This window comes from Semicossyphus pulcher, unplaced genomic scaffold (assembly GCF_022749685.1).
Source record: "Semicossyphus pulcher isolate SPU_LCO1_2020_fin unplaced genomic scaffold, fSemPul1.0.p SCAF_15, whole genome shotgun sequence".
NCBI lineage: Eukaryota > Metazoa > Chordata > Actinopteri > Labriformes > Labridae > Semicossyphus > Semicossyphus pulcher.
Genome location: NW_027211659.1, coordinates 18,387,951 through 18,410,408, shown reverse-complemented (window position 1 = coordinate 18,410,408; position 22,458 = coordinate 18,387,951). Strand labels below are relative to the sequence as shown.

The following is a 22,458-nucleotide window of genomic DNA, read 5'->3' as shown; positions in this document are numbered from 1 at the left end:
TAAATAAATAGCACGAATAAATGCACGGAATATAGAAGGCAAACAAGTCAGTTGCTAAAGCATACTATATTGTGTGATTAGGGCCAGGTGACGGCTCTGCCTGCCCAACACTAATCCACAGCATGAATAGCCAGCATTAACCCAAATAACCAGACAGGCAAATACGTCTGCCCGACTGCAACCTGAGAACAGTAAGCAAGGTTGGAAGGACCTTCTATTTGTCTGAACTATCAAGTCTTTGTTGAGAAAGAGAATTGATGTTTTATACTTGTAGTGAGTGGTCCACATGTTATCAACAGAAAACAGATTTGTCAAACAAAGAATCGAGACTTTTATGTGTTCCAAAAGTCTCTGATCCCTCAGCTTGTCCCATCACTTCCAATTTATGCTGCAGCTATCTTGAAACACCAGCAGAGGGCTAAAGAGGTCTAAAGTTGTTCAAGCATGCACACCTATTCATGTAATGAAATTACCTTATTCACGTGACATGGCTATTTAGAACCATCATCTTTATTGTCCACTCTGGTGGAAATTCATATTTGCTTTAAAAGAAAAGCATATAAAACTAAAGTAAATTAACAAAACAAAGAACCATTAAGAAAATATTTATTATAGATATACTGTTTATACACACAGAAACCTTTCCGCCATGAATAAGAAAACACAAGTTAAAAAACATTTAAAAGTAACAGTTAAGATTCAAGATAAAACTGTTAGTTTATTCCTGAGCATCAATGATAAGCTCAGAAAAAAGTTAATTCCAGACATTGGATGTCAAATATAAAGTCCAATTAAAGGCTAAATGTTTTAGAGATTTTTCAGTGCTTTTGGGAAACAGAAAAAAACAACAACTCAGCCATAGTTTATGGTAACAGTCAATCACTTATTAACATCAAAATACACAACCTATTTCAGTATGAAAAATACTTGGATACTATTTTTTACATGTGGATCAGCAAGGGCGTGTCTGCATAAGACCGTTGTTTAAAGAGATTGTAAATTGTAATTAAGTATTCCTGTGGGAATGAATGAGGGGCCGGACCGGATGTAGGGCATTCTACCTTCAGATGGGCTTTGAGGAAATGTGAATCTTTTACTGACAAACAATAGCTCTCTTGCAAATCGCATTAGCGCAAGTCATTTTTATTGCGTTTGAGGAAACGGACCAGTAAGAAGGGTTTCTTAACAGAAGTATTTTACGCCCCGAACGCCAGAAAGCGGCGAAAAAGTATATATATTCATCTACCGACTCCCTGACTCCCAAGTGAATAATTTTCAGGTAAGCCCAGAGTACCGTTAACTGACTATGACTGCTAACGTTAGCTCTCTGACTAGCATAGCATAACGATAGCAAGCGAAACAGGTCAGTCAACTGTTTACAGTTAATATACGTATGTGGGCAAAACTGGCCCTTGTTCGCAACTGAACAATCAGAATACACGAATCAACCTCCCCAGATACAATTAATAGCCTAGCTTTGCCGGTTTTATCAACTTAGCATGCTAGCGTGTATCGTTAGCAGCTCACTCTGCCCTTGTGGTGCTCGATTGAGTTGCACACCAACCTCAGGTTAAGGCTTCAGTCCGTTAACTGTAACTTATTTGCCCTGTCTGGTAGCAGAAGTAGGAAAGATTGATTCTTAAATATATTTGTGGAATGACCTGTGTGTTCAACTTTGAGTTCATAGCGTTGCTTTCTTAATCTAAGTTAAGAAAGATTCTAAGACAGTATGTGTCAAACGATAAGCCTAGTGACTGGTTGGACGCAAGGTGCATGCTGGCTAGTTGGTTATGTAGCATTTTTAGGCTAGCCATGCTTAACTTCTGCATATTCACTGCATTTTCAGGGACCAAGGAGCTGCAAATGACACATGACATGCTTGAGTAGCATAATGTGTGGCATGCGTTATGCCAGAGTAGATGGCAGTTGTTTGGGTCCTTAAAAAAATACAAAATAAAAAGACAGTATGTGTCAAACGATAAGCCTAGTGACTGGTTGGACGCAAGGTGCATGCTGGCTAGTTGGTTATGTAGCATTTTTAGGCTAGCCATGCTTAACTTCTGCATATTCACTGCATTTTCAGGGACCAAGGAGCTGCAAATGGCACATGACATGCTTGAGTAGCATAATGTGTGGCATGCGTTATGCCAGAGTAGATGGCAGTTGTTTGGGTCCTTAAAAAAATACAAAATAAAAACGCTAGTACATTGAAAGCTGCCTTTGGCTAGCTTTACGTCATCGGAGCCATCTGGCTTCAAGTTGACCTGTGTTTCGATGTCGAACTATACATTAGATGTTAGGTTTCAGGAGTTCATTGAAGTCTGTGGCTCTTTACTGTTAGGCCAACTTTAGGGTTGAACCTCAGTATGAAGCAGTGACTCGCGCGGTACGCGACAGGCAAGTGATAGTTAGCGTAAACGTTCTTTAAAATTGCAATGTGTTAATTTTCTGCTGAGAAAATTACCACATGATTATATAATCTCTTCTGCATTTGGTAGTAATCGTGATTTCATCCAGCTAAACCCATAGACTCCAAATAGACATTTCTCTATCAGCTTAGACTTACTGTATTCAGACATTTGCTGTAGTCAATTGACTTCAGTGGTCACACACAAGCTTGATTGATTGCCTTTGCTCAAAGGGAAGGTCTTATAAGTCAAAATGTGTCACCTTTGGACCAATTACAAAATGACTATAAACTAAAGGGGGCTGGCTAAGCTATGTTTGTGCAGCTGCGAGCAACATGTGTAACCAACACACTAAATACGTACAGAGGACCGCAAACATAATTTCAACCTTGTGAGAAATCCTTTTGGCCAGAGGTTTTCAACTTTTATATATTCATCCAATTCTTTCTTTGTGAATTGACAATGATATTAGTTTCTCATTTAAAAGACTATGTGAGATTTTCTTATGCAGCTGACAGGACAGAAAGTGTCAAAGTAATTACAATCTGATACAAAACGTTAGGCTAAATACAGAACCCAACATTTTTTAAGGAAGATGCCAAAGTCACAAATAAATGCAACAGTTGATTCTATAAGCTGCTCGTTCATAGTCCAGTGCCATGACTCCAAATGTAATCAGCCTATCAAGTTAAAGTAGTGCCCTATAGTGCTTAACGAAAAGATATCTGCTTTTATCTCAGCAGTGCAATCTTGGACTTTGACCACTCACTAGCAATATATGCTCTTGTAGACCTGACTGTTTTGGGACAATCTGGTTGTTCATACTCAGTTTAGTTCTAAATTGAGAGTGGTCTTGCACAAGCAGTCTGGCAATATTAGATATTAACTCCACCCCCTCCTCCTTTTACCATCAGTCCCATTATCTTGCAACAAGAAGTACGGTACCTTTTCTTGAGTCACTAATCAGGCCACTTACTGTGGTGACATCCACAGCGTAGGGAGGCAATCGCATGTTAGCCAGCTCCTGAGTCTCTACCTTGTTTCTTTTTGTCTCGAGATAAACCTTTCTGTTAAAGCTTTGCAACAAATCTTGAGTATTTTTGAGATTTTCTCATCATCAAATCCTTAAAAGATTGAATCAAGTCATTACTATAATATATTGTGCATGTTGGCTGACAGTTTTAGCTTTGGTTCATCTTACTGTGTGACCCAAAAACTAGCATTTAACTGAGGCAAGTCAGTGATGTTGCTAGATACGCGTCCTGCGTCTCTGACGCATTAAAATCTAAAAGGACGCAGTAAACTCACTATCCACCTCATCTTTTCCATACTCAAGTTAAAATCACAGAAATCCGCGAAAGAAACCTTGCTGTCAGAGCACCGCTGTTTCAACCATCTGCGCATCTAATCATTGTAGAGGATTGACATCCCGTGTGCACGGTGTTGAGCAAAAGAGAGAGAGCGCAGCTGTGGCCAAGCGACGTAGGAAGTGAACAGAGCAAGCGCCGTTAATGTAAATAAAGCAATGAAACAGAGAAATAAGACATTATTTTCTGAGTGGTTACACTCTAAACAACAAACTAACAAACCTACACCTCAGTACACCCCCGCAGGAAGGTACAGGGTTTAGTTTTTATAGGCCGAAGTTGACTGTGCGTGTCCGTCTGCTCCACCCTCTTTCACACCTGGAGCTGTGATACAGCAACGACACAGAAAACTGTTCTAATTCACAGAACGGCACATGAAGACATTTTGTGAAGTCCTTTTCAGGTCTCATAAAGATGCAAAATTTACAATAGTGTCCGTTGCAGACAGACAAACAGCAGCAGCTGAGAGACAGCCATGTTTTCATGTAGTCCCGACCTGCGGACTGACTCCAGACCACTGCCCAGAGATTGACGTTCCCAAACCAGCAGAATAATATGAAAAATAGAAATAAAGACGTAGGGCAGATCCACTGCATATATATTAAAAAATGACCTATTTTTTTCCCTAGGACTTCTGTTTTTGTTGCCATGGTATTGAAACGGGTATTAAATATTTATTTTTACTGGTATTGTATCAAAGTTTTAAACTTTTCAGATTTGGAATTCTATTCTTTTAATTTCAGATATATTTTTGAACATACCGTACGTAAATATAGGCTATTCATTAATTATATCATATAATTCCAACATCAAACATGAAATTAACACTACAATTTCTCAAGAAACAAAGATTTTATTCAGGACCCATTCAATTTTCCAGGGACCCACCTAAATTACCAACTGTGGGTTACAGGGACTCACTACATTGAAAACCTATCAACATCACTGCAAGTTCAATATCTCCTACTGTATTATCCTTCCCTGTTTTTGTATTTGCTTTCTGGCTTGTATGTGCATGTTCTTGATCATAGGCAAAATGTATGCACATTCAGTTTTGTATATCTGCCAAGTTACAAAAGTAACTTTTGGCTGTCGTGATGGTAACGCTAGGTTAACACAGCAAGCATGAGCACAGGGGAAGGCTGCCTCTGCATTTTATCAATAAGATTATCCACATATTCTTATTACAGTCTTTTTTGGCCGAGAAACACCCGCGGCTCATGGTAGTAGGTGAGGCTCCTATTCTTTGGATTTTCAGTGCTGCGCATGTGCAACCTGATCTGCTGCTCACTGGGCAGCGTGGCTGCTCTAACCTGTTAACATGTACGCCAACATGTGCCGACAGGCACAACTCAGGTGCTTGGTGCTATGTGTACCAGCCGTTGTTTAAACTGTTGTCCTAAATATCACACATGGCCTAGAAAACTGCTGTTGTGAAGTTACTATTGAGGATTCAGCAGTAAAGTGGTGCTATGTGAAAGATTGAGAGTACTTCATGCTTTGAAACATGAATGACCTTCCTAGTCCAGCTATCACAATATATTTTTATCTCTATTTATATTTGGCTTTATTACCCATTGGCAATGCCTCTGGTCTGTACTCTTACCTTTGACCTATTTGCTTCAGTAAACACTCAAGTTTATTTATAAACCCTCGGCCGGCTTGTCTAAACAACATTTGACATGAGCTGTGTGTAGAAACTCATAGGCTTTTGTTGGTGTGTCCATTAGCCCAGCTTGGCCATGGCTGTGTGGCTTAGCAATAATGATAAAAAATGAAAAAAATGTCAGTACCATATATACTGTCAAGAAGATGGAAAAAACAAGAATGGAAGATGGTCACCTTTCATTTTTAAGTGTAAGGTTTACTCACCTTTTATTATCCTTGTTTAAAAATACACATTCAACAGCTTGGTAATGCATATAAAGAGGTTGTTTGAGGAAACTATCAACCCTCACTTTGAGGTCATCACTTCTGCCTAATGCTTGGTTTAGCCAATGGCAAGGTGAAGCAAGAATTTCTACCATTCGATTGGTTCCTTTAGTGTAACAGATGCCTTTCTGTTAAACCTGGATGGGGAGAGCCCTGCCTTCTTCTTTGTAAGCGTTAATGTAATGTGACATATCCAGGGTGCCCATAGCCTGCTTATCAGCACTAATCTGATCCAGTGGATTAGAGAATGGGAATGCATGTAAGACGCTGCTTACAGTATGTGTGCTTCCCTTCTTCCAGAAGTGAGCCATCTTTCGGACTTCCCAGTATTCATTTCAGGTTCTCATGAGAATCCACAAGGGCCCTCTGGAGTTTTCGGTGTTTCTTTTTGCACACACTCTCATTGGAGATCCATTCTTTTTGGATTTTATTCCTGGTGATAGGAAATTATTTTGTTTAAAGTAAACCCTTGCACGGATTAGGCACTTCCTCCAACAGGATTTGGGATCCGGTTGTGTTCTTGCTGTCATCATCATTATCTCAGTTGTTCCTACTGCAGGATTACCATGGCTATGAAGCTGGATGCCTTGTGACCGTCCACTGCTCTCTGCAGGCCTTTTCCTGTTTTTATTCTGGCTTTAGTTTGGTGAGATACCAGGAGCCAAAATGCTGAACCAAAGCGCTGTAATGATCTTCACTGGGATATGTGGGGCATTGGTGGTCATGGCAATGGCCTACTATGTCTACTGGTAAGTTAAATGCAAGAGAAAAGGTTTGGCTAGCAAAGGCCCCACACGATTTATTAGGACTTGTGAAAGACATAGAAGTCGGCATAGCACTTTGGGACATAAATCAGCCATTCAGTGGTAAGCAGCATGCAACCAAATAAAGTTTTTTAAACTCAAAATTTAAACAAATTTGTGTTACAGGACAAGATGTGGCTGAAGGTTGCTAGTATTTATCTTTTGTGTCTTAGTGATAACTGTCTCATATCAGAGACTCATTGCAAGCATTGGTCATTTGTTAGCATTGATGCTCTATTCAGATAATAAAGAGAAGAAGCAGCTGTCTGGCCTTAAGCAGCTTTAACCCAGTCAGCGTCTCTAATCTTTTGTGTCAGGTTGTCTCTGCACCCACGTGAAGGTGGACCTCCACTGGCTGTTCAGCAGTATGGGGAAAGCATTTATTGTTTGCTTGGTTTAGTAATGTGATGAAGTCAATTTTATAAGGTTAATATTGATGATATCTCAATGTTGATGGACAATTATTTTGAGGGAAAGTGGATTGAAATTTGACAGTGGTTGTTTGGAGCAGAAGATGCTGAACAATAACTTATCAGCCAATACCCCAAACAAGCCCCAAATTCACAATTTGATTAAGGTGTTAGGATTGAAGAGGGCCCATGGGTCAATGAGTGTAAGCCATGGCCGACGGAATTTGTCATTGTCGATCTGCCACAAGCCTATGCTTGATCATTTTAAATGTCTGAAGAGGATGCTGCACAACACCTGGGAGTTTAGGATACTTCACTAACAGTTGGCATTGGACTGAGAGTGCAGGAGCCGGCAACAAAACCAGACATGCTGTCTTATCATCAGTGATTGCAGTACTCCCCATTTTTATGTTGCCAGTGTCTGCTTCTATCACAGTTAGATTTGTGTTTACATCATTTTGAGACAAGACTCTGTAACGTACTACACTTGTACAAGTGCAATGATTGGGCTGACAAAATGCAAATCAACTCTGTGTCTTATCCTGTTTTACAAGTTGTTCCTCTATGTATCAGTTAAAATAAAAGGGAAGATTAAGAAAATATGTCTAAACAGCATTTCCCGCGCATAGAGATACCTGGGCGGGTAAATGTATTAACGCCACCCCAAGTATAGTTAGTATATTTAGTGACCGTAGTGTGTTTCTTATTTTATCTGTCCAAGATCGTTATCCACGGTCGAAGATCTTCTCTTAAGAGAAACACAAGCACATAGAGAGAGACGTCCCTCCTGTAAATGCAAAGATTAAGTTACGATGCCTTCTGTGAAATATGGACCTTTTTATGGCACTGTTTTAAAAACTTTTAAGTGCATCTGGGAAGTGCTGATGTAATTCAGTACCACTTTAGTCTTGATCGTTTTGACATGCAACGTTTTTAATGACGAGCCTCCTTCACGCGCGGCTCACCTGCTGCTGTGAAAACAGAATCGGGGGTGACAAAATTAAAACACAAAACGTTGTGTAATTTGGACAACTTTATTAAATGTACAGCTCATGATGAATGTTAACATAGTAGAGACATATAGGGAGAGAGAAAAAAAAGAGGTGGGACGGGACAAGCTGCTGTGCGCACTAAACACTAACACTAAAGGGTGGGGGAGAATGAAGACAAATTCTCGTAGTGAAATACAATATAAACTTCTTTAAAAAGGGTAATAGGGTTATATGTTGATCACTTCTGGTTACTTGAATTTTGCTAAGTGAAGTTATTTTTATGGGCAGAATGAATACACACAAAGCCAGTGGTAAGACGGACTTTGCTCTAGGCACTGATTAACTTAGGCCTGTTACTTGATTGAAAAGTTACAGTGTTATTTTGCTTTGAATGACTCCATGAATATCCTTAGACAGGAGCATACAAAATATGCTGGTATTGTTATGAAACTGTCTGCTTCAGCTGACTAACAAAGACTTGCTGCTTGTTGCAACAGCGAAAGTTTATTAGGAATGGCTGTTGGCAGACAATAGGTTTTTTCTTTCTTTTGCTGACAAGCTTTAGGCCTGCATTGGTCTTTCATTGGTCAATACCTTATGCACATTGTTGGATGATCCAACCCCAAGCATTCATGTTTCACTTCATCTTAGGTAAAACATGATAATAAACTTTAATTATGCAGACTTCCTGTTTATATTTTTTTATTAATTTATTAAAATAATAGTTCACTTATTTAGTCCTTAAGTCTGCCTTTATATATACCAGGAGCCACAAAAGAAATGTGCAATTGTGTAACTTTCCAGTCACCATCTCCAAGTGGAGACAAAGTTCATCTCTGTGACATATTGCAGAGACAACTGTGGATGTTTGGACTTGTAATCAGAGGATAGACACACATGCACCACGTGACAGTATTTCAACACATCATTACAACAGAGATTAAGAAACGTTTTGTTCCTTTGCCCAAGAGCCTGAGCTGAAATTCTCTGGGTGTACATGTAAGATTTCTTTCACACAGAGGCTGCTTGTATTGTGTTAAAATGTTTGGCAGGTATTTCATATAATAGCTAGTTAGCTAACTTGTTGCCTATCTACAAGGAACTGAGTCTGTATGTCAACTTTATGGTTAAATATATATGGTTTGCCTTTTTTTTCTAAATTGAAATTGTATTTTAAGGAATATGATGCAAATTTATATTATGATGGCTGTTAATATATTTGGATTTCTGAAAAAATGTTGCTGGCCTGGGTCATCTATATTTAGAGGCTTTTTAAGTTATTTGCAAGGTTAGATAAAACACCTCAGGTTACTATGTTTTGGCTGGGTTTCGAATAGACACGCTGTCATCCATTTCTGTTTGTTTTAGTTTAACTGTACAAAGACCTGTATATTGGACATAACAAAGAAGTCAATACAGACTTGCACACTGTTATGTCCACGCGACATGCAGGGGCACAATGCTTCTGTCTGTCCTTTGTTGTCTAAAAGCGAACCCACAACTGCCTCTTCTTTGTTGGTTTGCTTTCACCATTTTAGCAGTGAACGTAAGGGACTAGATACAGTTTGTTGTTGTTAGCTAGTATGATAGCGGTTAAATAGCCTTATAATGAGGAGGAAAATATTATTTAACCTTGCACAGTGAATAGAACTTTTAAAGTGCTTGTTCTGGAGAACACAATTAAGTGCTTCCCTTTCAGATGTAAATGGTTGGATTGACCACAGCTTCAGATTTCAGACTGGACTCTTGATTGATTAATTAATTTAGAGAAACCGTTAACAATGATTTGATGATACTTGATGATTCTAGATGTTCTTAGAGCAAATCAAAAGCATTTGTGTTGTATAACTGTATCATTTTCAGCCATATACTGTAATATCATGCTGACAATTGATGCTGTGACCTAAAAAGAGAAAAAGTAGTAAAAGATGTAAAACAAAGCAAGTGGTGACCCATCCGATAGATTTGATGTCCACAGATTTCCGCACAGTTCTGTAAGAGAATAATTTAGATTTGAAATGTTTCTCAGAAGTCAGAATAGCCTTAAGCTGGCTTGACCTACGCTCTAATGGGCTTTGGTGCAGATATGGGAACAGTCATTTAAGGCTGAGCAGTCTATGCTAATTCTGATAGGTACTCATTGATGATATGATGATTTTTGTGAACAGTGAAAGAGTGACAGTGATAAAACAAGCAAAGGGTCTCAGTCAATACGTTGCGTAATAGAGACATAATGTATCTCTCGGAAAAAAAAGACCCCTATAGGTGCTATATCCTGGTTTTGGTGTTGCCCAGAAGGTTGCGATTGGTTTAAAGATGTACTAACAACGCAGAGTTTTAATAATCTAAGGGTGGAACTTTGAGGGTTCAGCCAGACATTTCTCTACCAATTGCACATGCTTAAACACATGCTTACCTAGAGAGCATACAAACTGTAAAAGTGTGTTTTCAGTGGCAGGTGTCTGCACAATACAGACCAATCCTTTCCCAGCAATTTATCCTCTGCTTCCTTTAGTCATTTAGCCTCATTACACAAACGAGGAACAGGACTCCAGGCCAGTTGCAGTGTTAATTTTCAGACAAGCAGTCACATCCTTTCCTCTGGGCAATTGTGTGTTATCACAGTTAAATGTTTTTTTTATTTTGGAGGACATTTGAATACCCAAAGAAAAGGCACACAAAACATGGACAGACCCATAAACTCTATATTGGCAATAGGGCTATCATTGGCCATTTGTCTATACAACATTACAAATGCAGATCATAAATTCCAATATTCCAAGGTGACTTCTTGATTTTGCTTTTTTTGTCTGACCAACAGTAAAAAAGATGCAAAATTCCAAATATAACTGAGGAAAGCGTTCTCTAATTTTAGAAGCCGGAAACATTAGAAATGAATCAGGCTTTATAAAGCTGATACAGATCACTCAGAAACTTTATGGATCAGCAGTGGCACTGACCCTGTGTATTGGAACATTCCTGTTCATTATACATTGACATCCATAGTGATGAGGACAAGAATAAGTTGTTTGGAGCTGCAAGTGGGCAAGTCAGAATTAAACATTTTCAGTGCTCTTATTATGGCACAGCTTGAAGTGAGGTGTGAAGCCCAATTCTCTGTGTAGGAAAGTCAATTTAAGATCTGTGGTCTTAGTTTGTATTGCTCAGGTCTAATAAAAATGAAACAATGAAACCGAACTTTGCTGGATTTCTGTGTTCTCTGCCTATCTACGTTTTGATTTGTTAACTTTCAACCCATATCATGAAGGAAAAATTATATTTGTAACTTTGTGTCTTCAGCAAACACAATTCAACCTAATCATGCAGTGTGCTTGTATTATACTGTACAGGAATGACACCGTACTGCAGCCTTTCGTTTCTATATAATTTTGTTACCTCAACCTCCTCTGCTGTCTTCTTCAGGTCTGTTATATTGGCTGAAGGACCGTGTAAACGGGGCTTGTAAAAGGGTCCACCGTGGTAAGAAACACTGCATTTTTTCCAAGTTTGCTCGCAGATGAACAAAGATGTTATTAAACGTTATTTTCCTACTTAGCTCTCCAGGCTCCTCAGTCATGGCTCCACTGGCATACCTGAAGAGCCTGTTCATCCTGCAGTTGCTGATGGGCTTTGTGTTTGTGGTGAGTGGTCTCATCATAAACTTCATTCAGCTCTGTACCTGCATCCTCTGGCCAATCAACAAGCAGCTCTATCGCAGAATCAACTGCCGGCTCTCCTACTCCCTCTGGAGTCGTGAGTAGATTATATGGTTTCTATATGTTTTTTATGTCCTTGATAAAAATACCAATGTCATAGTTTAAAAAAAAGTAAATAATAAAAGGCACCAGGTAAATTGTCCCTTTATACTTTACAATTGGCATTGTATTGCACTGGCATTGCCTTTCCAGTACACATGATGTGTTTCTGTGTCTCTGTGCAGAGCTGGTGATGCTCCTGGAGTGGTGGTCAGGCACAGACTGCACCCTATACACTGACCAGGCAACAGTGGACAAGTTTGGCAAAGAGCATGTCATTGTCATCCTTAACCACAACTTTGAGATCGACTTCCTGTGTGGCTGGACCATGTGTGAAAGATTTGGTGTCCTAGGGGTCAGTAATAGGGCAGAATATGACTAAAAAAAATACTTAACTCCTTTTTACATAATTTTTACATAATCTACTTATTACTTGTTGTTAATAGCCAATCATGCTCTTAATTACAAGGTTGGACTTTAATCCTGATTGTGAGAAGTCCAACTTTAATTATTAAAACACATACATATGCTTCCCCTTTAGAGTTCAAAAGTGCTAGCCAAACATGAGCTACTGAAAGTTCCTCTGATTGGCTGGACTTGGTACTTCTTAGAAATAGTCTTCTGCAAAAGAAAGTGGGAGGAGGACCGAAAGACTGTCTTCAGGGGACTGACCAGGCTCAAAGATTATCCTGAATGTATGTGGGTAGGTACATGTCAGACATACTGTGTTCGTCTGTCTTCTGGCATGAGTGATACAAGTAGATGGGAGCTTTTTTTTTATATGCACAAATACCATACAATGCGTTTTTTCAATGAGTCAGCTGTGGCCTTGTTGCACATTAAAGATTCTTAATAATCATTGCAGAATGGAATTGTTACCAACAAGATTGATAGATTTTGATCAATGCACTCACTAAGTGAAGGGCTGCTATTTTAGCACAGAGAGAACGCTAAAAGAGAGTTCTCAGTACAAGAAACAAAAAGTAAAATCAAGTGAGTGCACCTGTAGGTTGAGTAATTGTACAGGAAAACTGTCAGCACAACTAAATCAAGTACAGTACGTGTAAGGTCAACTAGAAAACCAGACATGATATTAATTTCTGCCGTTTTTGTAGTAAGAACGTCTTACTAAAATTGGTTTATTACAAACCCTGTATCATTTATTGACAGCGTTAACTTGCTGAATAGAATGGTATTACTACCAATAGAAACACTGCAAAAATACAAACCTAAGAACTAACTTTATATAAACTGGAATTATTCTTATATCATTAATATCGGTTCCTTAGGTTTCACAAGGAAAAATATAGGAAAATCCAGATTCTGCCCCTTGACCCAGTTTCTCTTATGTTGGTTGATCTTGCCATTTAAGATTGTACAGGTTCTCTGAGTGCACCAGCTGTTTTGAACAGATCTCAACAGGAGGGTTCTTGTTTATTTTTTCTGTGAGACTGGACTTCCACTGTGCACAAACAGAGGAGTCTTTCACCCAGCCTTGGAGGGCAAAATAGCTCTTTTCTGTTAAAATATGCAAGTGACTTTGTTGTTCACCTTTACTGAGGGTTTAAAGCACCTTGTGTCACAGATTTCCACTGTGACACGAGTTCACCAGGTGAGATTAGGCAGATCAGTTTTAGGCAGTTGATCTAATTACCCTTTAAGTCGAGCACAAGACTAATGACAAAGATTTGATGTGTTACGATAAACAAACTGAACAGTCTTTGTAAGAGTTGTTGTACATCTGCCTATAAGATAGTGACTTTATCTGAACGTTTTTACACTGATCTGACTTAAACTGAAAGTCAACCAAGCAGACGCAGGATAGTGGAGAGCACGAGAAAGGAGGTCACTTCAAGTCTGTGTGATTCTTTATTTTAAATGTGTATATATATGTTTTCCTGTTTGTGTGTTTGTATTTACACAACTCCTCCTCCACAGTTTCTGCTGTATTGTGAGGGGACCCGTTTTACAGAGACAAAGCATGAAATCAGCATGCAGGTTGCAGAGAGCAAAGGCCTGCCAAAGCTCAAATACCACCTGTTGCCCCGAACCAAAGGATTCACCACCACCCTGCAGTGTCTTAAAGGCACAGGTATTTTTACAAACACACACAGACACAGTTCATGCTACAACGTATATGAGTGTTTAATTGTAAATCCGAATTTATCCCTCTCAGTTTCTGCTGTGTATGATGTGACTCTCAACTTCAAAGATAACCAAACTCCCACTCTCCTGGGCATCGTCAACGGCAAGCAATACAAAGCTGACATGAGTGTAAGGTGAGTGTCAGTGATAACCCTCATTACCATTTGAATCAACTGTTATTGTAAATGATGAATAGGAGCCAGCTCAACTGAATCTCTTTGAGTGGAAAACATATTTAAATTCTTAGTCTCCTACCAACTGCATTTTTTACATTACAACTAACATTTATGATTTCATAACAATAACTAATGGCGCGGACACTCCTGAAGCTGGCCATGAGATGGAAACTGGATGGGATGGCTGATATGGAGTGTTTCTTTTACTAAAAGCCTGCTTATTTTTCTGGGGGTTACTTTTTTTTTTCACTCTTGTATTAACATGGTTGAATAGACTGTAGTCAGTTGAACATACCCGTTGATTTTAGAGAAATCAACTGGGAATATTTTCTCTTTGGTGTAGTGACTTTAAGGAAAGGGGGCCCCCTGGTGGTGAGAAACGACAATAATTATGCATTGGTTATGTATTAATGTACAGTATGTACCCTCTGGTTGTCCAATAAAATTTGTTTGAGTCACACTCTTTCACACTCAGCCTTTGTTAGGTAAGTGATGTGAGATTACTTGTATTTATAACTTTCCAAAGCTTTTTTTAAGTTGATTGATTGACATTTGGATATTCTATTCTGTGACCCATGTCTGAATACGTCATGCCTCCTTTAAATCAATGGACACACTTTATAGTTGATTGACCAAACTGTACTTCTGATTTTGGCAGCACAGGTGATCTGATCAAATAAGGCTAAATCTGAAGCACTCTGGGTCAGTGTTGACAATCTGGAGACAAATTCCAACAGCATGTGGTGAAGAATTCCTCCACTCCAGTTTTTACCTGGATTGCTGTAGTAAGAGGAAGAAAAACTGTGGTTGGGCAACTGTTAAAAGAGTTTATGTGTGACATTAAAATTATAGATATTTATTTTAACCCTGTATAATTTTTTACTCTTCCCCAACCAGGCGGTTTTCTGTGGAGGATATACCAGATGATGAGCAAGAGTGTGCAAACTGGCTGCACAAGCTCTACCAGGAGAAGGTAAGCTGATAGCTGACATTTATGGCAAAATCCGTAATCAAAAGCAAGACATAAGCAGGACCCACCTCAAAAATTCCAAAGTCAAAAGTTTGAACCCTTATAATCAAGGTCCTTTTCTACAGAAACTAAAACTAGACAAAGGTCGGCATGTTAACTTGTGTTTTCTTGGGGCGGCTGTAGCTCAGAGTAGAGTAGATTGTTCCCTAATCAGCGGATTGGCAATTCAATCCCCTGCTGCAGCCCCCATGTCCAAGTATCATCAGTAAAGATACTGAACCCCTAGTTGCTCCAGAAGGCATAGGCCTTTTTCAACGGGGGACATTTTTACATGCAACCAAATCACCAAATTAAACCTAACTCCTACAGTCACCAGCATCAAGTCATTGCTGTCATTTATGAAAGATTTGAGTCTGGTATCAAAAGTTGTTCCAATAAACTTGGGGCATACTATCTCTTCAGGCTTTTTGTGTATACAGTAATTAGACTTTTGAAAGTCTATTTTAGTTACAATTGCATGCTAAATGCACATGGATTAGTTTCTGTATCCAATGAAAGGGCATACTTTCTTCATGGCCCAAAATGCATCTTTGGACCTAGAGGTCTGGTGTTTTCTTTTTTATCTGTGACATTTATGTCATTATTACAGTTTGTTTAGTATTTTATAAAGCCGTATTTACATTTGAACTACGGACAATCTCTGCATAGTCAGGTCTGGGCATTGACTGGACCTGCCCTTTTACACATGTAGCTCACAGCTTGAGATTGCCAGTTTGAGAAGCATTCTCGACTACTGGAAATACTCTGGTTAGGCAAGGGGTGGAACTGAGTAGAGCTTGTAGGAGGAAGAGAAGGACTCCTCAGTTATGGTGAGTGTTTTTGCGTGTTGACACGCATGTTGATCTTCAGGACAATTACTTCCTGAGTTCACACATCGGCTTACTGGGACATTAAACTGACTTTCTAAGAGGGCTGGCAGAATAAAGTATCTTAAATGTCCGGGTCAACTGACTAGGATATTTGTGTTCTTGCATACATGTTCATGTGTGAAATGGGCTTATGCTAAGTTAACCACTTCTTCTTCCTGTCATGCTCAGGATGCCTTGCAGGAAATCTACAACAAGGAAGGCAAGTTCCCTGGACCCACAATAATTCCACGTCGTAGACTTTGGACACTACTGAACTTCCTGTTTTGGGCCACCCTGCTCCTTTCGCCGCTCATAAACTTTGCTTGTGGAGTTGTCGTTAGTGGCTCCCCCCTCCTCATCATTGGCTTTATCATCTTCCTCTTCATTGGTAGGTAAACTCTGAGGGCACCAGTGGCCCTTAGTTTAAAAATTGAAACAGCTTCTTCCACTTGGGGCCTGATCTGTAAAAAACAAATGTATTTCAAAACTCTTGAAGTTGCTGCAGGCCAGTTTTGTTTTACATTCGAATTGTTATACCTATTCAATATGCACTTTCTTTTTTCCTCTCTTTTATCCCCAGCCTCCATAGCTATCCGCCGCCTAATCGGGGTCACAGAGGTGAAGAAAACAGGTTCCAGTTACGGCAACCAAGAGGCCAAGAAGCAAAACTAATGTGTTTCGGCCCCTGTTTCTGTACGATCACCCTGCGGTGTCTCATTCCTACCCAACTCTATTCTCCTCCTACTGTTCAGTCAGTTGGCAGGCCAGGGAGGAAATCTAGCTGTGAAAACATAATCCAAACCAGTGTGAAAGGTCTTGTGTAAAAGCCCTCTGGTGCAAAACAGAACATAAAAAGGGGGAAATGCGATACTGTTTCCCCCTGTATCTTTCTCAGTCCTGGTAGCAACTCACTGTCCCAATCCAAGTCTCACAAATCCTGTAACACCCAAGGTTATACTCCTAACCTAACTTAGAGCAAGGCAGATCATTTTGTGCCCTGCGCTACCTACCTCCACTTCCCGTCCCAGTCATATGCCAATCAGAGACTGGTGACATGCTCATTTATTTTGCTTGCAGGACTCAAACCGACCCATATTTGATCTTTAAAATCATTACCTTCATCCTGGGGCATTGCATTTCTACACAATATCTATAACATGCAACCCCCCCCCCCACCCCCCAGTGGGACTTGTAATGGGAAACAGTGTCTTGTGGCCCATCCCCGAATCATAAGTACTAAAGGGTCAGGTTACCCAAATCACAGAAAAGTTACCATTTAATGCCTTGGCATCTGGCCTGGCAGATAGTTGAGGTTTTTATATTCCCAGAATCTGAAAGGCACCATGACACTCCAGTACAAGGTAGGGGGATGAAATGTTTGGCCATTTTGAAACAACTGTTAAAGCTAACCACACTGATATAATTGGATTATCCAAGTAGTTGGCACATCGTTTGTAGAAAAGAGAAATACCTTTTTAAATAATTTGAGCACCACCTCTTAACTTCAGTTGTAATGCGTCAGCAGCAGATGTCTCAGGACAGAGGTCTCAATGAACGTCGAGCCTAGATACTACAAGTGTTAAGTGGATGTTTTTCGTCTGTTAAACTAATGTAAAGGCTCAGAATGTGAATCCTCATCAAGGGTACCTATTGCCTGTTAAAGGTCTCATTTGTTGCCTACAGCACCAACACCCACAGACTCATTTCAAAACATTTCAATAATTTTTCTAGTTTCTACTTCAATTTTCACTTGCTTTTTGCAAAAATTGATTTGCATACATGGATTTTAAAACATAATTTGACCCTCTCTGACCCCCTAAGTCTAAGTTAATTTAAAACAGCAGTTTAACTGCAGTTTCACCTACCCCCATCTTCTGGTAAAAGTTAAAATGCAGCACCCATTATTCAGGTTGATGTGACCGTTCTGCTTCTGTAGTTGAATGGCAGTGAAACCAGATTCCAGAAAAAAACTCACCAACTGTCTTCATGTAGCCTTCCAACAATTAGCATATCCCTTTGTGTCCAGATCTTGACTGTAGAAGTGAAGAAGTTTTAACCTTTGCCTTAACTATAGCTTGCTCAGGCAAGGGATTGTTTATTTGCCACCCCTTTAAAAACAGCACCCACTTCTTACCTCTACATTACATTTTTCATTCTCCTCATATTTTGTGCAAAATGGAGTATTGTGCATTCATATGGATTGATAAAAAAAAAACCTGATTCATGTAAAACCATTTTTATCTTTAAAGTGGACAGTTAAAAAGTGGTTGCTTTGTTTGAAGTGTTGTTCTTACTGCACATTGTCATCCGTTAAAGAAAGCTGTTTACACAAAATGTGTTTCTGTAGATGGCCTAGCCATATTTTTTGGTGAGACTGAACTTCCAGACATTTCACAGTTTTCCGAATCAGTCATCCCAGGGTTATGTTTTTGGAACTGTAACAAAATAAATGCTGGCTGCTGCCGTACATGAGTAAATCATTTTCAATGTGACAAACCACATTTCCTTTTCCCAAATGCAAACAGTGGTAGCAAGACTTGGAGGGGATATTTTGTCCTGCTCCCCTTCACCTTCCATGCCATATGTTCTATTAATCATACATTTTCTGTTATTTGTTTAATTTTTGGGGGATCATCTCTCCTCAGCAATATTTTGTGTGCATCAGCCTATTGTAGTTATCTCAACACAGACAGATTTCATGCAAGCCTTAATAGAGAGCGCTGCTTCATTTTTGTGTGAAAATGTAGAAGCCCACTGAGCCCATGTGGTAGGGATGGAGTGAAAATTAAAAATGTCCTCTGCTATAGCAAGCACGTTGCTAAGATTAGTTGCCAAGTATCTTGTTTTAAAGTTTAAACATTTAGAATTGAAGAGAAATAAAAAGATGAAGTCTGCTCTTATGTACAAAGAGCTCTGTTTGTAATCAATTTCCATTTTATACAAAAGGACACTTTGAATAATTTACCTCAAATATTTGTTTAAGATTTAGTACCAGTTATGTGTTTTTCCTTTGATCCCAACATACAGCATCAGATGAAATTACAGTAAGAATCCATCTGTCATTCAGTAAAAATCATATTCCAAAGCAAAAAGAATGCTAAGGAGGTCAAACAAGTATTGGAAACTTTTTACACTGGATGTTTTTTATTCAGTAAAGAAATAGAAATGTAACTTGTGCTTGTTTTTCAAATCAAATTACATACAAAAATTGACATCTTGTCTTTTTTAAAATCTCAAAGATAATTTAGTTAATTGCACCTCTCGAGTCAGTTTTGTTTTGTTTTCTAAGGCTATTTTTCTGTTTTCCGCAAATAAACACTTGAGATTATTAAAGGATTTAATCACAAATCTTACTCTTTTGACTTCTTTGGTTTTGTGAGTTCCTCTGTTTTCTCTGTAACTGAATCCGCACAAAAAATGTTTCTATGTTCTAATCAGCCATTTCCTCTTTGCGGTTGTTCCAAATCAACAGAACCATTTTTCCAGTACCACATTAACATCAGTCATCATTCATTCTTCATGACACATTCACACTTTTCCATAAAGATCCAGTATTAAGTTAAGTGTGTCAGTGTTGACTGTGTTACCTGAAAATATGTACATAACGTAAATAATGAATGTCACATTAATTTTTAAAAGCTGAAGAGATGTTCATAGCAGTTCTTTATTTTGCAAAATACATTTTGAATGACACATTTACCAATCGTCTTTAAATATCCTGAGGACATTTTGGATATTCAGTCACAAGACTTGTGACAGGAAGTTGACTGTATAAATATGTACATAATGCAAATGATGTTCACTTCTAGAAATGGCTACGGTGCTCTTCTGTTCTTTTGCAATGGGTTTTACTGATGGGCCATGCATTCAGGCTACAACCAAATGTACCGCTGATGAAAAAGCTGCAGCTGAAGAAGATTTAAACTGAGCTGGCCTCAAGGGTTCAGTTCACGAAAATATCTGCAAAGGATATACTATAGACTCTCACCTTTAAGGTTTGGAGCTGTAAATACTTACTCGATGCCTGTCTTCTAATTAAAGCCACAGACAGAAGGCTGTAGCCACTGAAGATGCTTATAAAGCCTTTTCCAACTTTCTTATTAATCATGGTTTCTAACTAGTCAATTACTTTTTGCATGATGTGCACTATTGCACAGGAAGTGAATTAAGTTTATTCTGACTCAGGGACTCTTTTACAGAATGCAACAGCTGTGGCATTCATTCTGAATTTGAACCTGAATAAAAGGCTTTCTGGGGAAGCTGAAGAAGTGTGATTCTTGCTTTTGTTATACAGTGTCCAAATATCTTGAAATATCTTCATCTTGTCTTTTTAAGTTTTGCTACATAAGATAAGATATTTATGAGTGAATAAGCAACAAAAGTTAAGTTTGATGGAAGAGAAATCATCCTTGTGTATTTTTAATTTAATAATCTTTATCAGAGTGTGGTTTAATCACATTTACAACAACAAATAACTGTCATAGCTTTTTGTTTAGATGTTACTCAGCTCTGATTTGTAGACCAAATGATGACAGGGCTCCCCACCTGACCCACCTCACACACAAATACATAGTTTTTTTGTGAAATAACCAAAACTGCTCTAACTTAGACTAAGAGGCCAATGAGAAAACATGTCGCAGTGCCTTCATTAACCAGTACCTTTATAATAAATTATACACTGGACTGTACTGAATTCAGACCCTGGCATGGAATATAGTGGTTGGACTACTCAGTATAATCACCCTGTTATGTATTTATTCACTATTTTGGATAATTAAATCTAATATCTCTCTTAAAAAAAAATAGTTACATGACAGGCAGGGTTAGCAGGACTTTGACCATTTGTCAGAAGAAAACTGAGTACATTCAGTCACAGTTTGAGAATTGGCACTGAGACTCATTCTGCTGTTAACATTAAAAAACATTAAAATTGAATTGAATTAAAATGTAACATAAAAATCGTGTTCAATAAAGATTTGACAACAGTAAAGATGGATAAGCACGGACGACGAAAGGTATGCTATATACATATATATATATATATATATATATATATATACATATATACATACTGTAAATATATATATACACCTGTTATCCTCAAATTTACTAACATCTTTTATAAGCAATTAAAACGCCAGAAAATTATTACAATCAAAATAGTTGCCCAACTTTGTGTTTAAATACATAGCACTTTAAACAACACATAACAACCCATCCACCCATCCCCCTTATACATCCACAATACATATTATTTGACTATGGAAAAATGCAAATCACCAAAAAATCTCACTGATTGGCCTTAAAATGGAAAGAGAGATCTCTGATTTTTACATTAATACATTTTACACATTAGTACAATTTCTGCATATTCCAGGCATAGCTGGACTGTGCATCACTTGCTGCCCATATTTTGATACTTGGCCAGTTTGCTTTGAATGTATTGTCTGTCAGAGAACTCGTTCTGGTAAAAGACAACTTGCCAGCCTGCATGGCCCTGTGCCTGCCAGGACCTCATGTCTTTCTGGTCGTCACACCCATCAGCTCTCACCAAGCAGGTAGTGGGCAGTAGAGGGACCTCTTGAGTTGCTCAGGGACACGTGGAAATACTTAAGAGTAAAATTCACCAGATTTTACAGACTGAGAGGGTTGTCTGTTGAGGCCTTCATTTCAAATCACAGGTTTCTTAAAAGTGTTATTGGAGAGGTGTGGACATAGGAACCACATTTTAGACACCACCATTGAGGAGAAGATCATCATACTAAAGTTGCAGAACTTTTAGAGAAGACTGATGCAATGCTTGCAGAAAACATAAAGGCAGGAGGGGTTAGTTATATGACTACAAATGAGGAGGTCTCACAAATAACCGAGAAGGAAAGATAAGAGTTAGAGAATGAAGTTGCGGATGGCCAGAAGTACACACAAATTTCTCAAGGGTAAGCATCACTTAATGATGAATATTCTAAAATAACACATGATCAAATAACCATGCATAATATGAAGGAAATCACAAACTCTTGAACTTAATTCAGTCGCGAATTTGCATTCACTCTCGTTACTGTCATAAAGTTGGCTTTGGCCACAACAGGCAGCTGTTAAATTAGAAAAACACTGTATGCTTCGTATTTGTAACAGCAGACGGACAAAGTGACCATAAAGCTGTTGAGCAGAGAAGCACAAGGTCCTGCAGAATTTTTGGTGAAGACACTAAAACCAAGCCAAAAGGAAAAGGAATATTGAATTGTATTAAGAAGTTGTTTCGTGTCTGCTGGATGAAACGACAATTGTATGCTATTAAGTTTGCTGTACCAACTTAAAAATTGGTCTACAGATTACATCCCAAGTCCCTGTTGGGGCTGCAGGTGCTCTGCAGGGCAGTCTAATGGTCCAAGGAAAAGGCCAAAGCTCAGGATAATGAAGTCATTGATCAACATACAATGACTCTCTATCATGATCATTATCATATGTGATGCCTTTTTATGGGGCATAATGTGCCAGATTGTTGCAGAGAGTCTGGGTAAAGATTGGGTTAGAATATCTACGAACACCGTATTTCAGTGCACAGACTTCTTCAAGGTACATGTGAAACTGT

The 22,458-nt window shown here is 38.7% G+C and overlaps 1 protein-coding gene across 1 annotated transcript; it reads left to right on the top strand.

The window, feature by feature from the left end:
- Positions 1–1,083: 1,083 nt before the first annotated feature.
- Positions 1,084–18,333, top strand: agpat3 (1-acylglycerol-3-phosphate O-acyltransferase 3). Its single transcript, XM_069663498.1, has 10 exons — positions 1,084–1,279; positions 11,336–11,392; positions 11,469–11,665; positions 11,853–12,022; positions 12,209–12,370; positions 13,606–13,759; positions 13,844–13,946; positions 14,886–14,961; positions 16,056–16,254; positions 16,447–18,333. Exons 3-10 carry the CDS (start codon positions 11,488–11,490, stop codon positions 16,536–16,538), a joined length of 1,134 nt encoding a protein of 377 aa, XP_069519599.1. The 5' UTR covers positions 1,084–1,279; positions 11,336–11,392; positions 11,469–11,487; the 3' UTR covers positions 16,539–18,333.
- Positions 18,334–22,458: the final 4,125 nt, after the last annotated feature.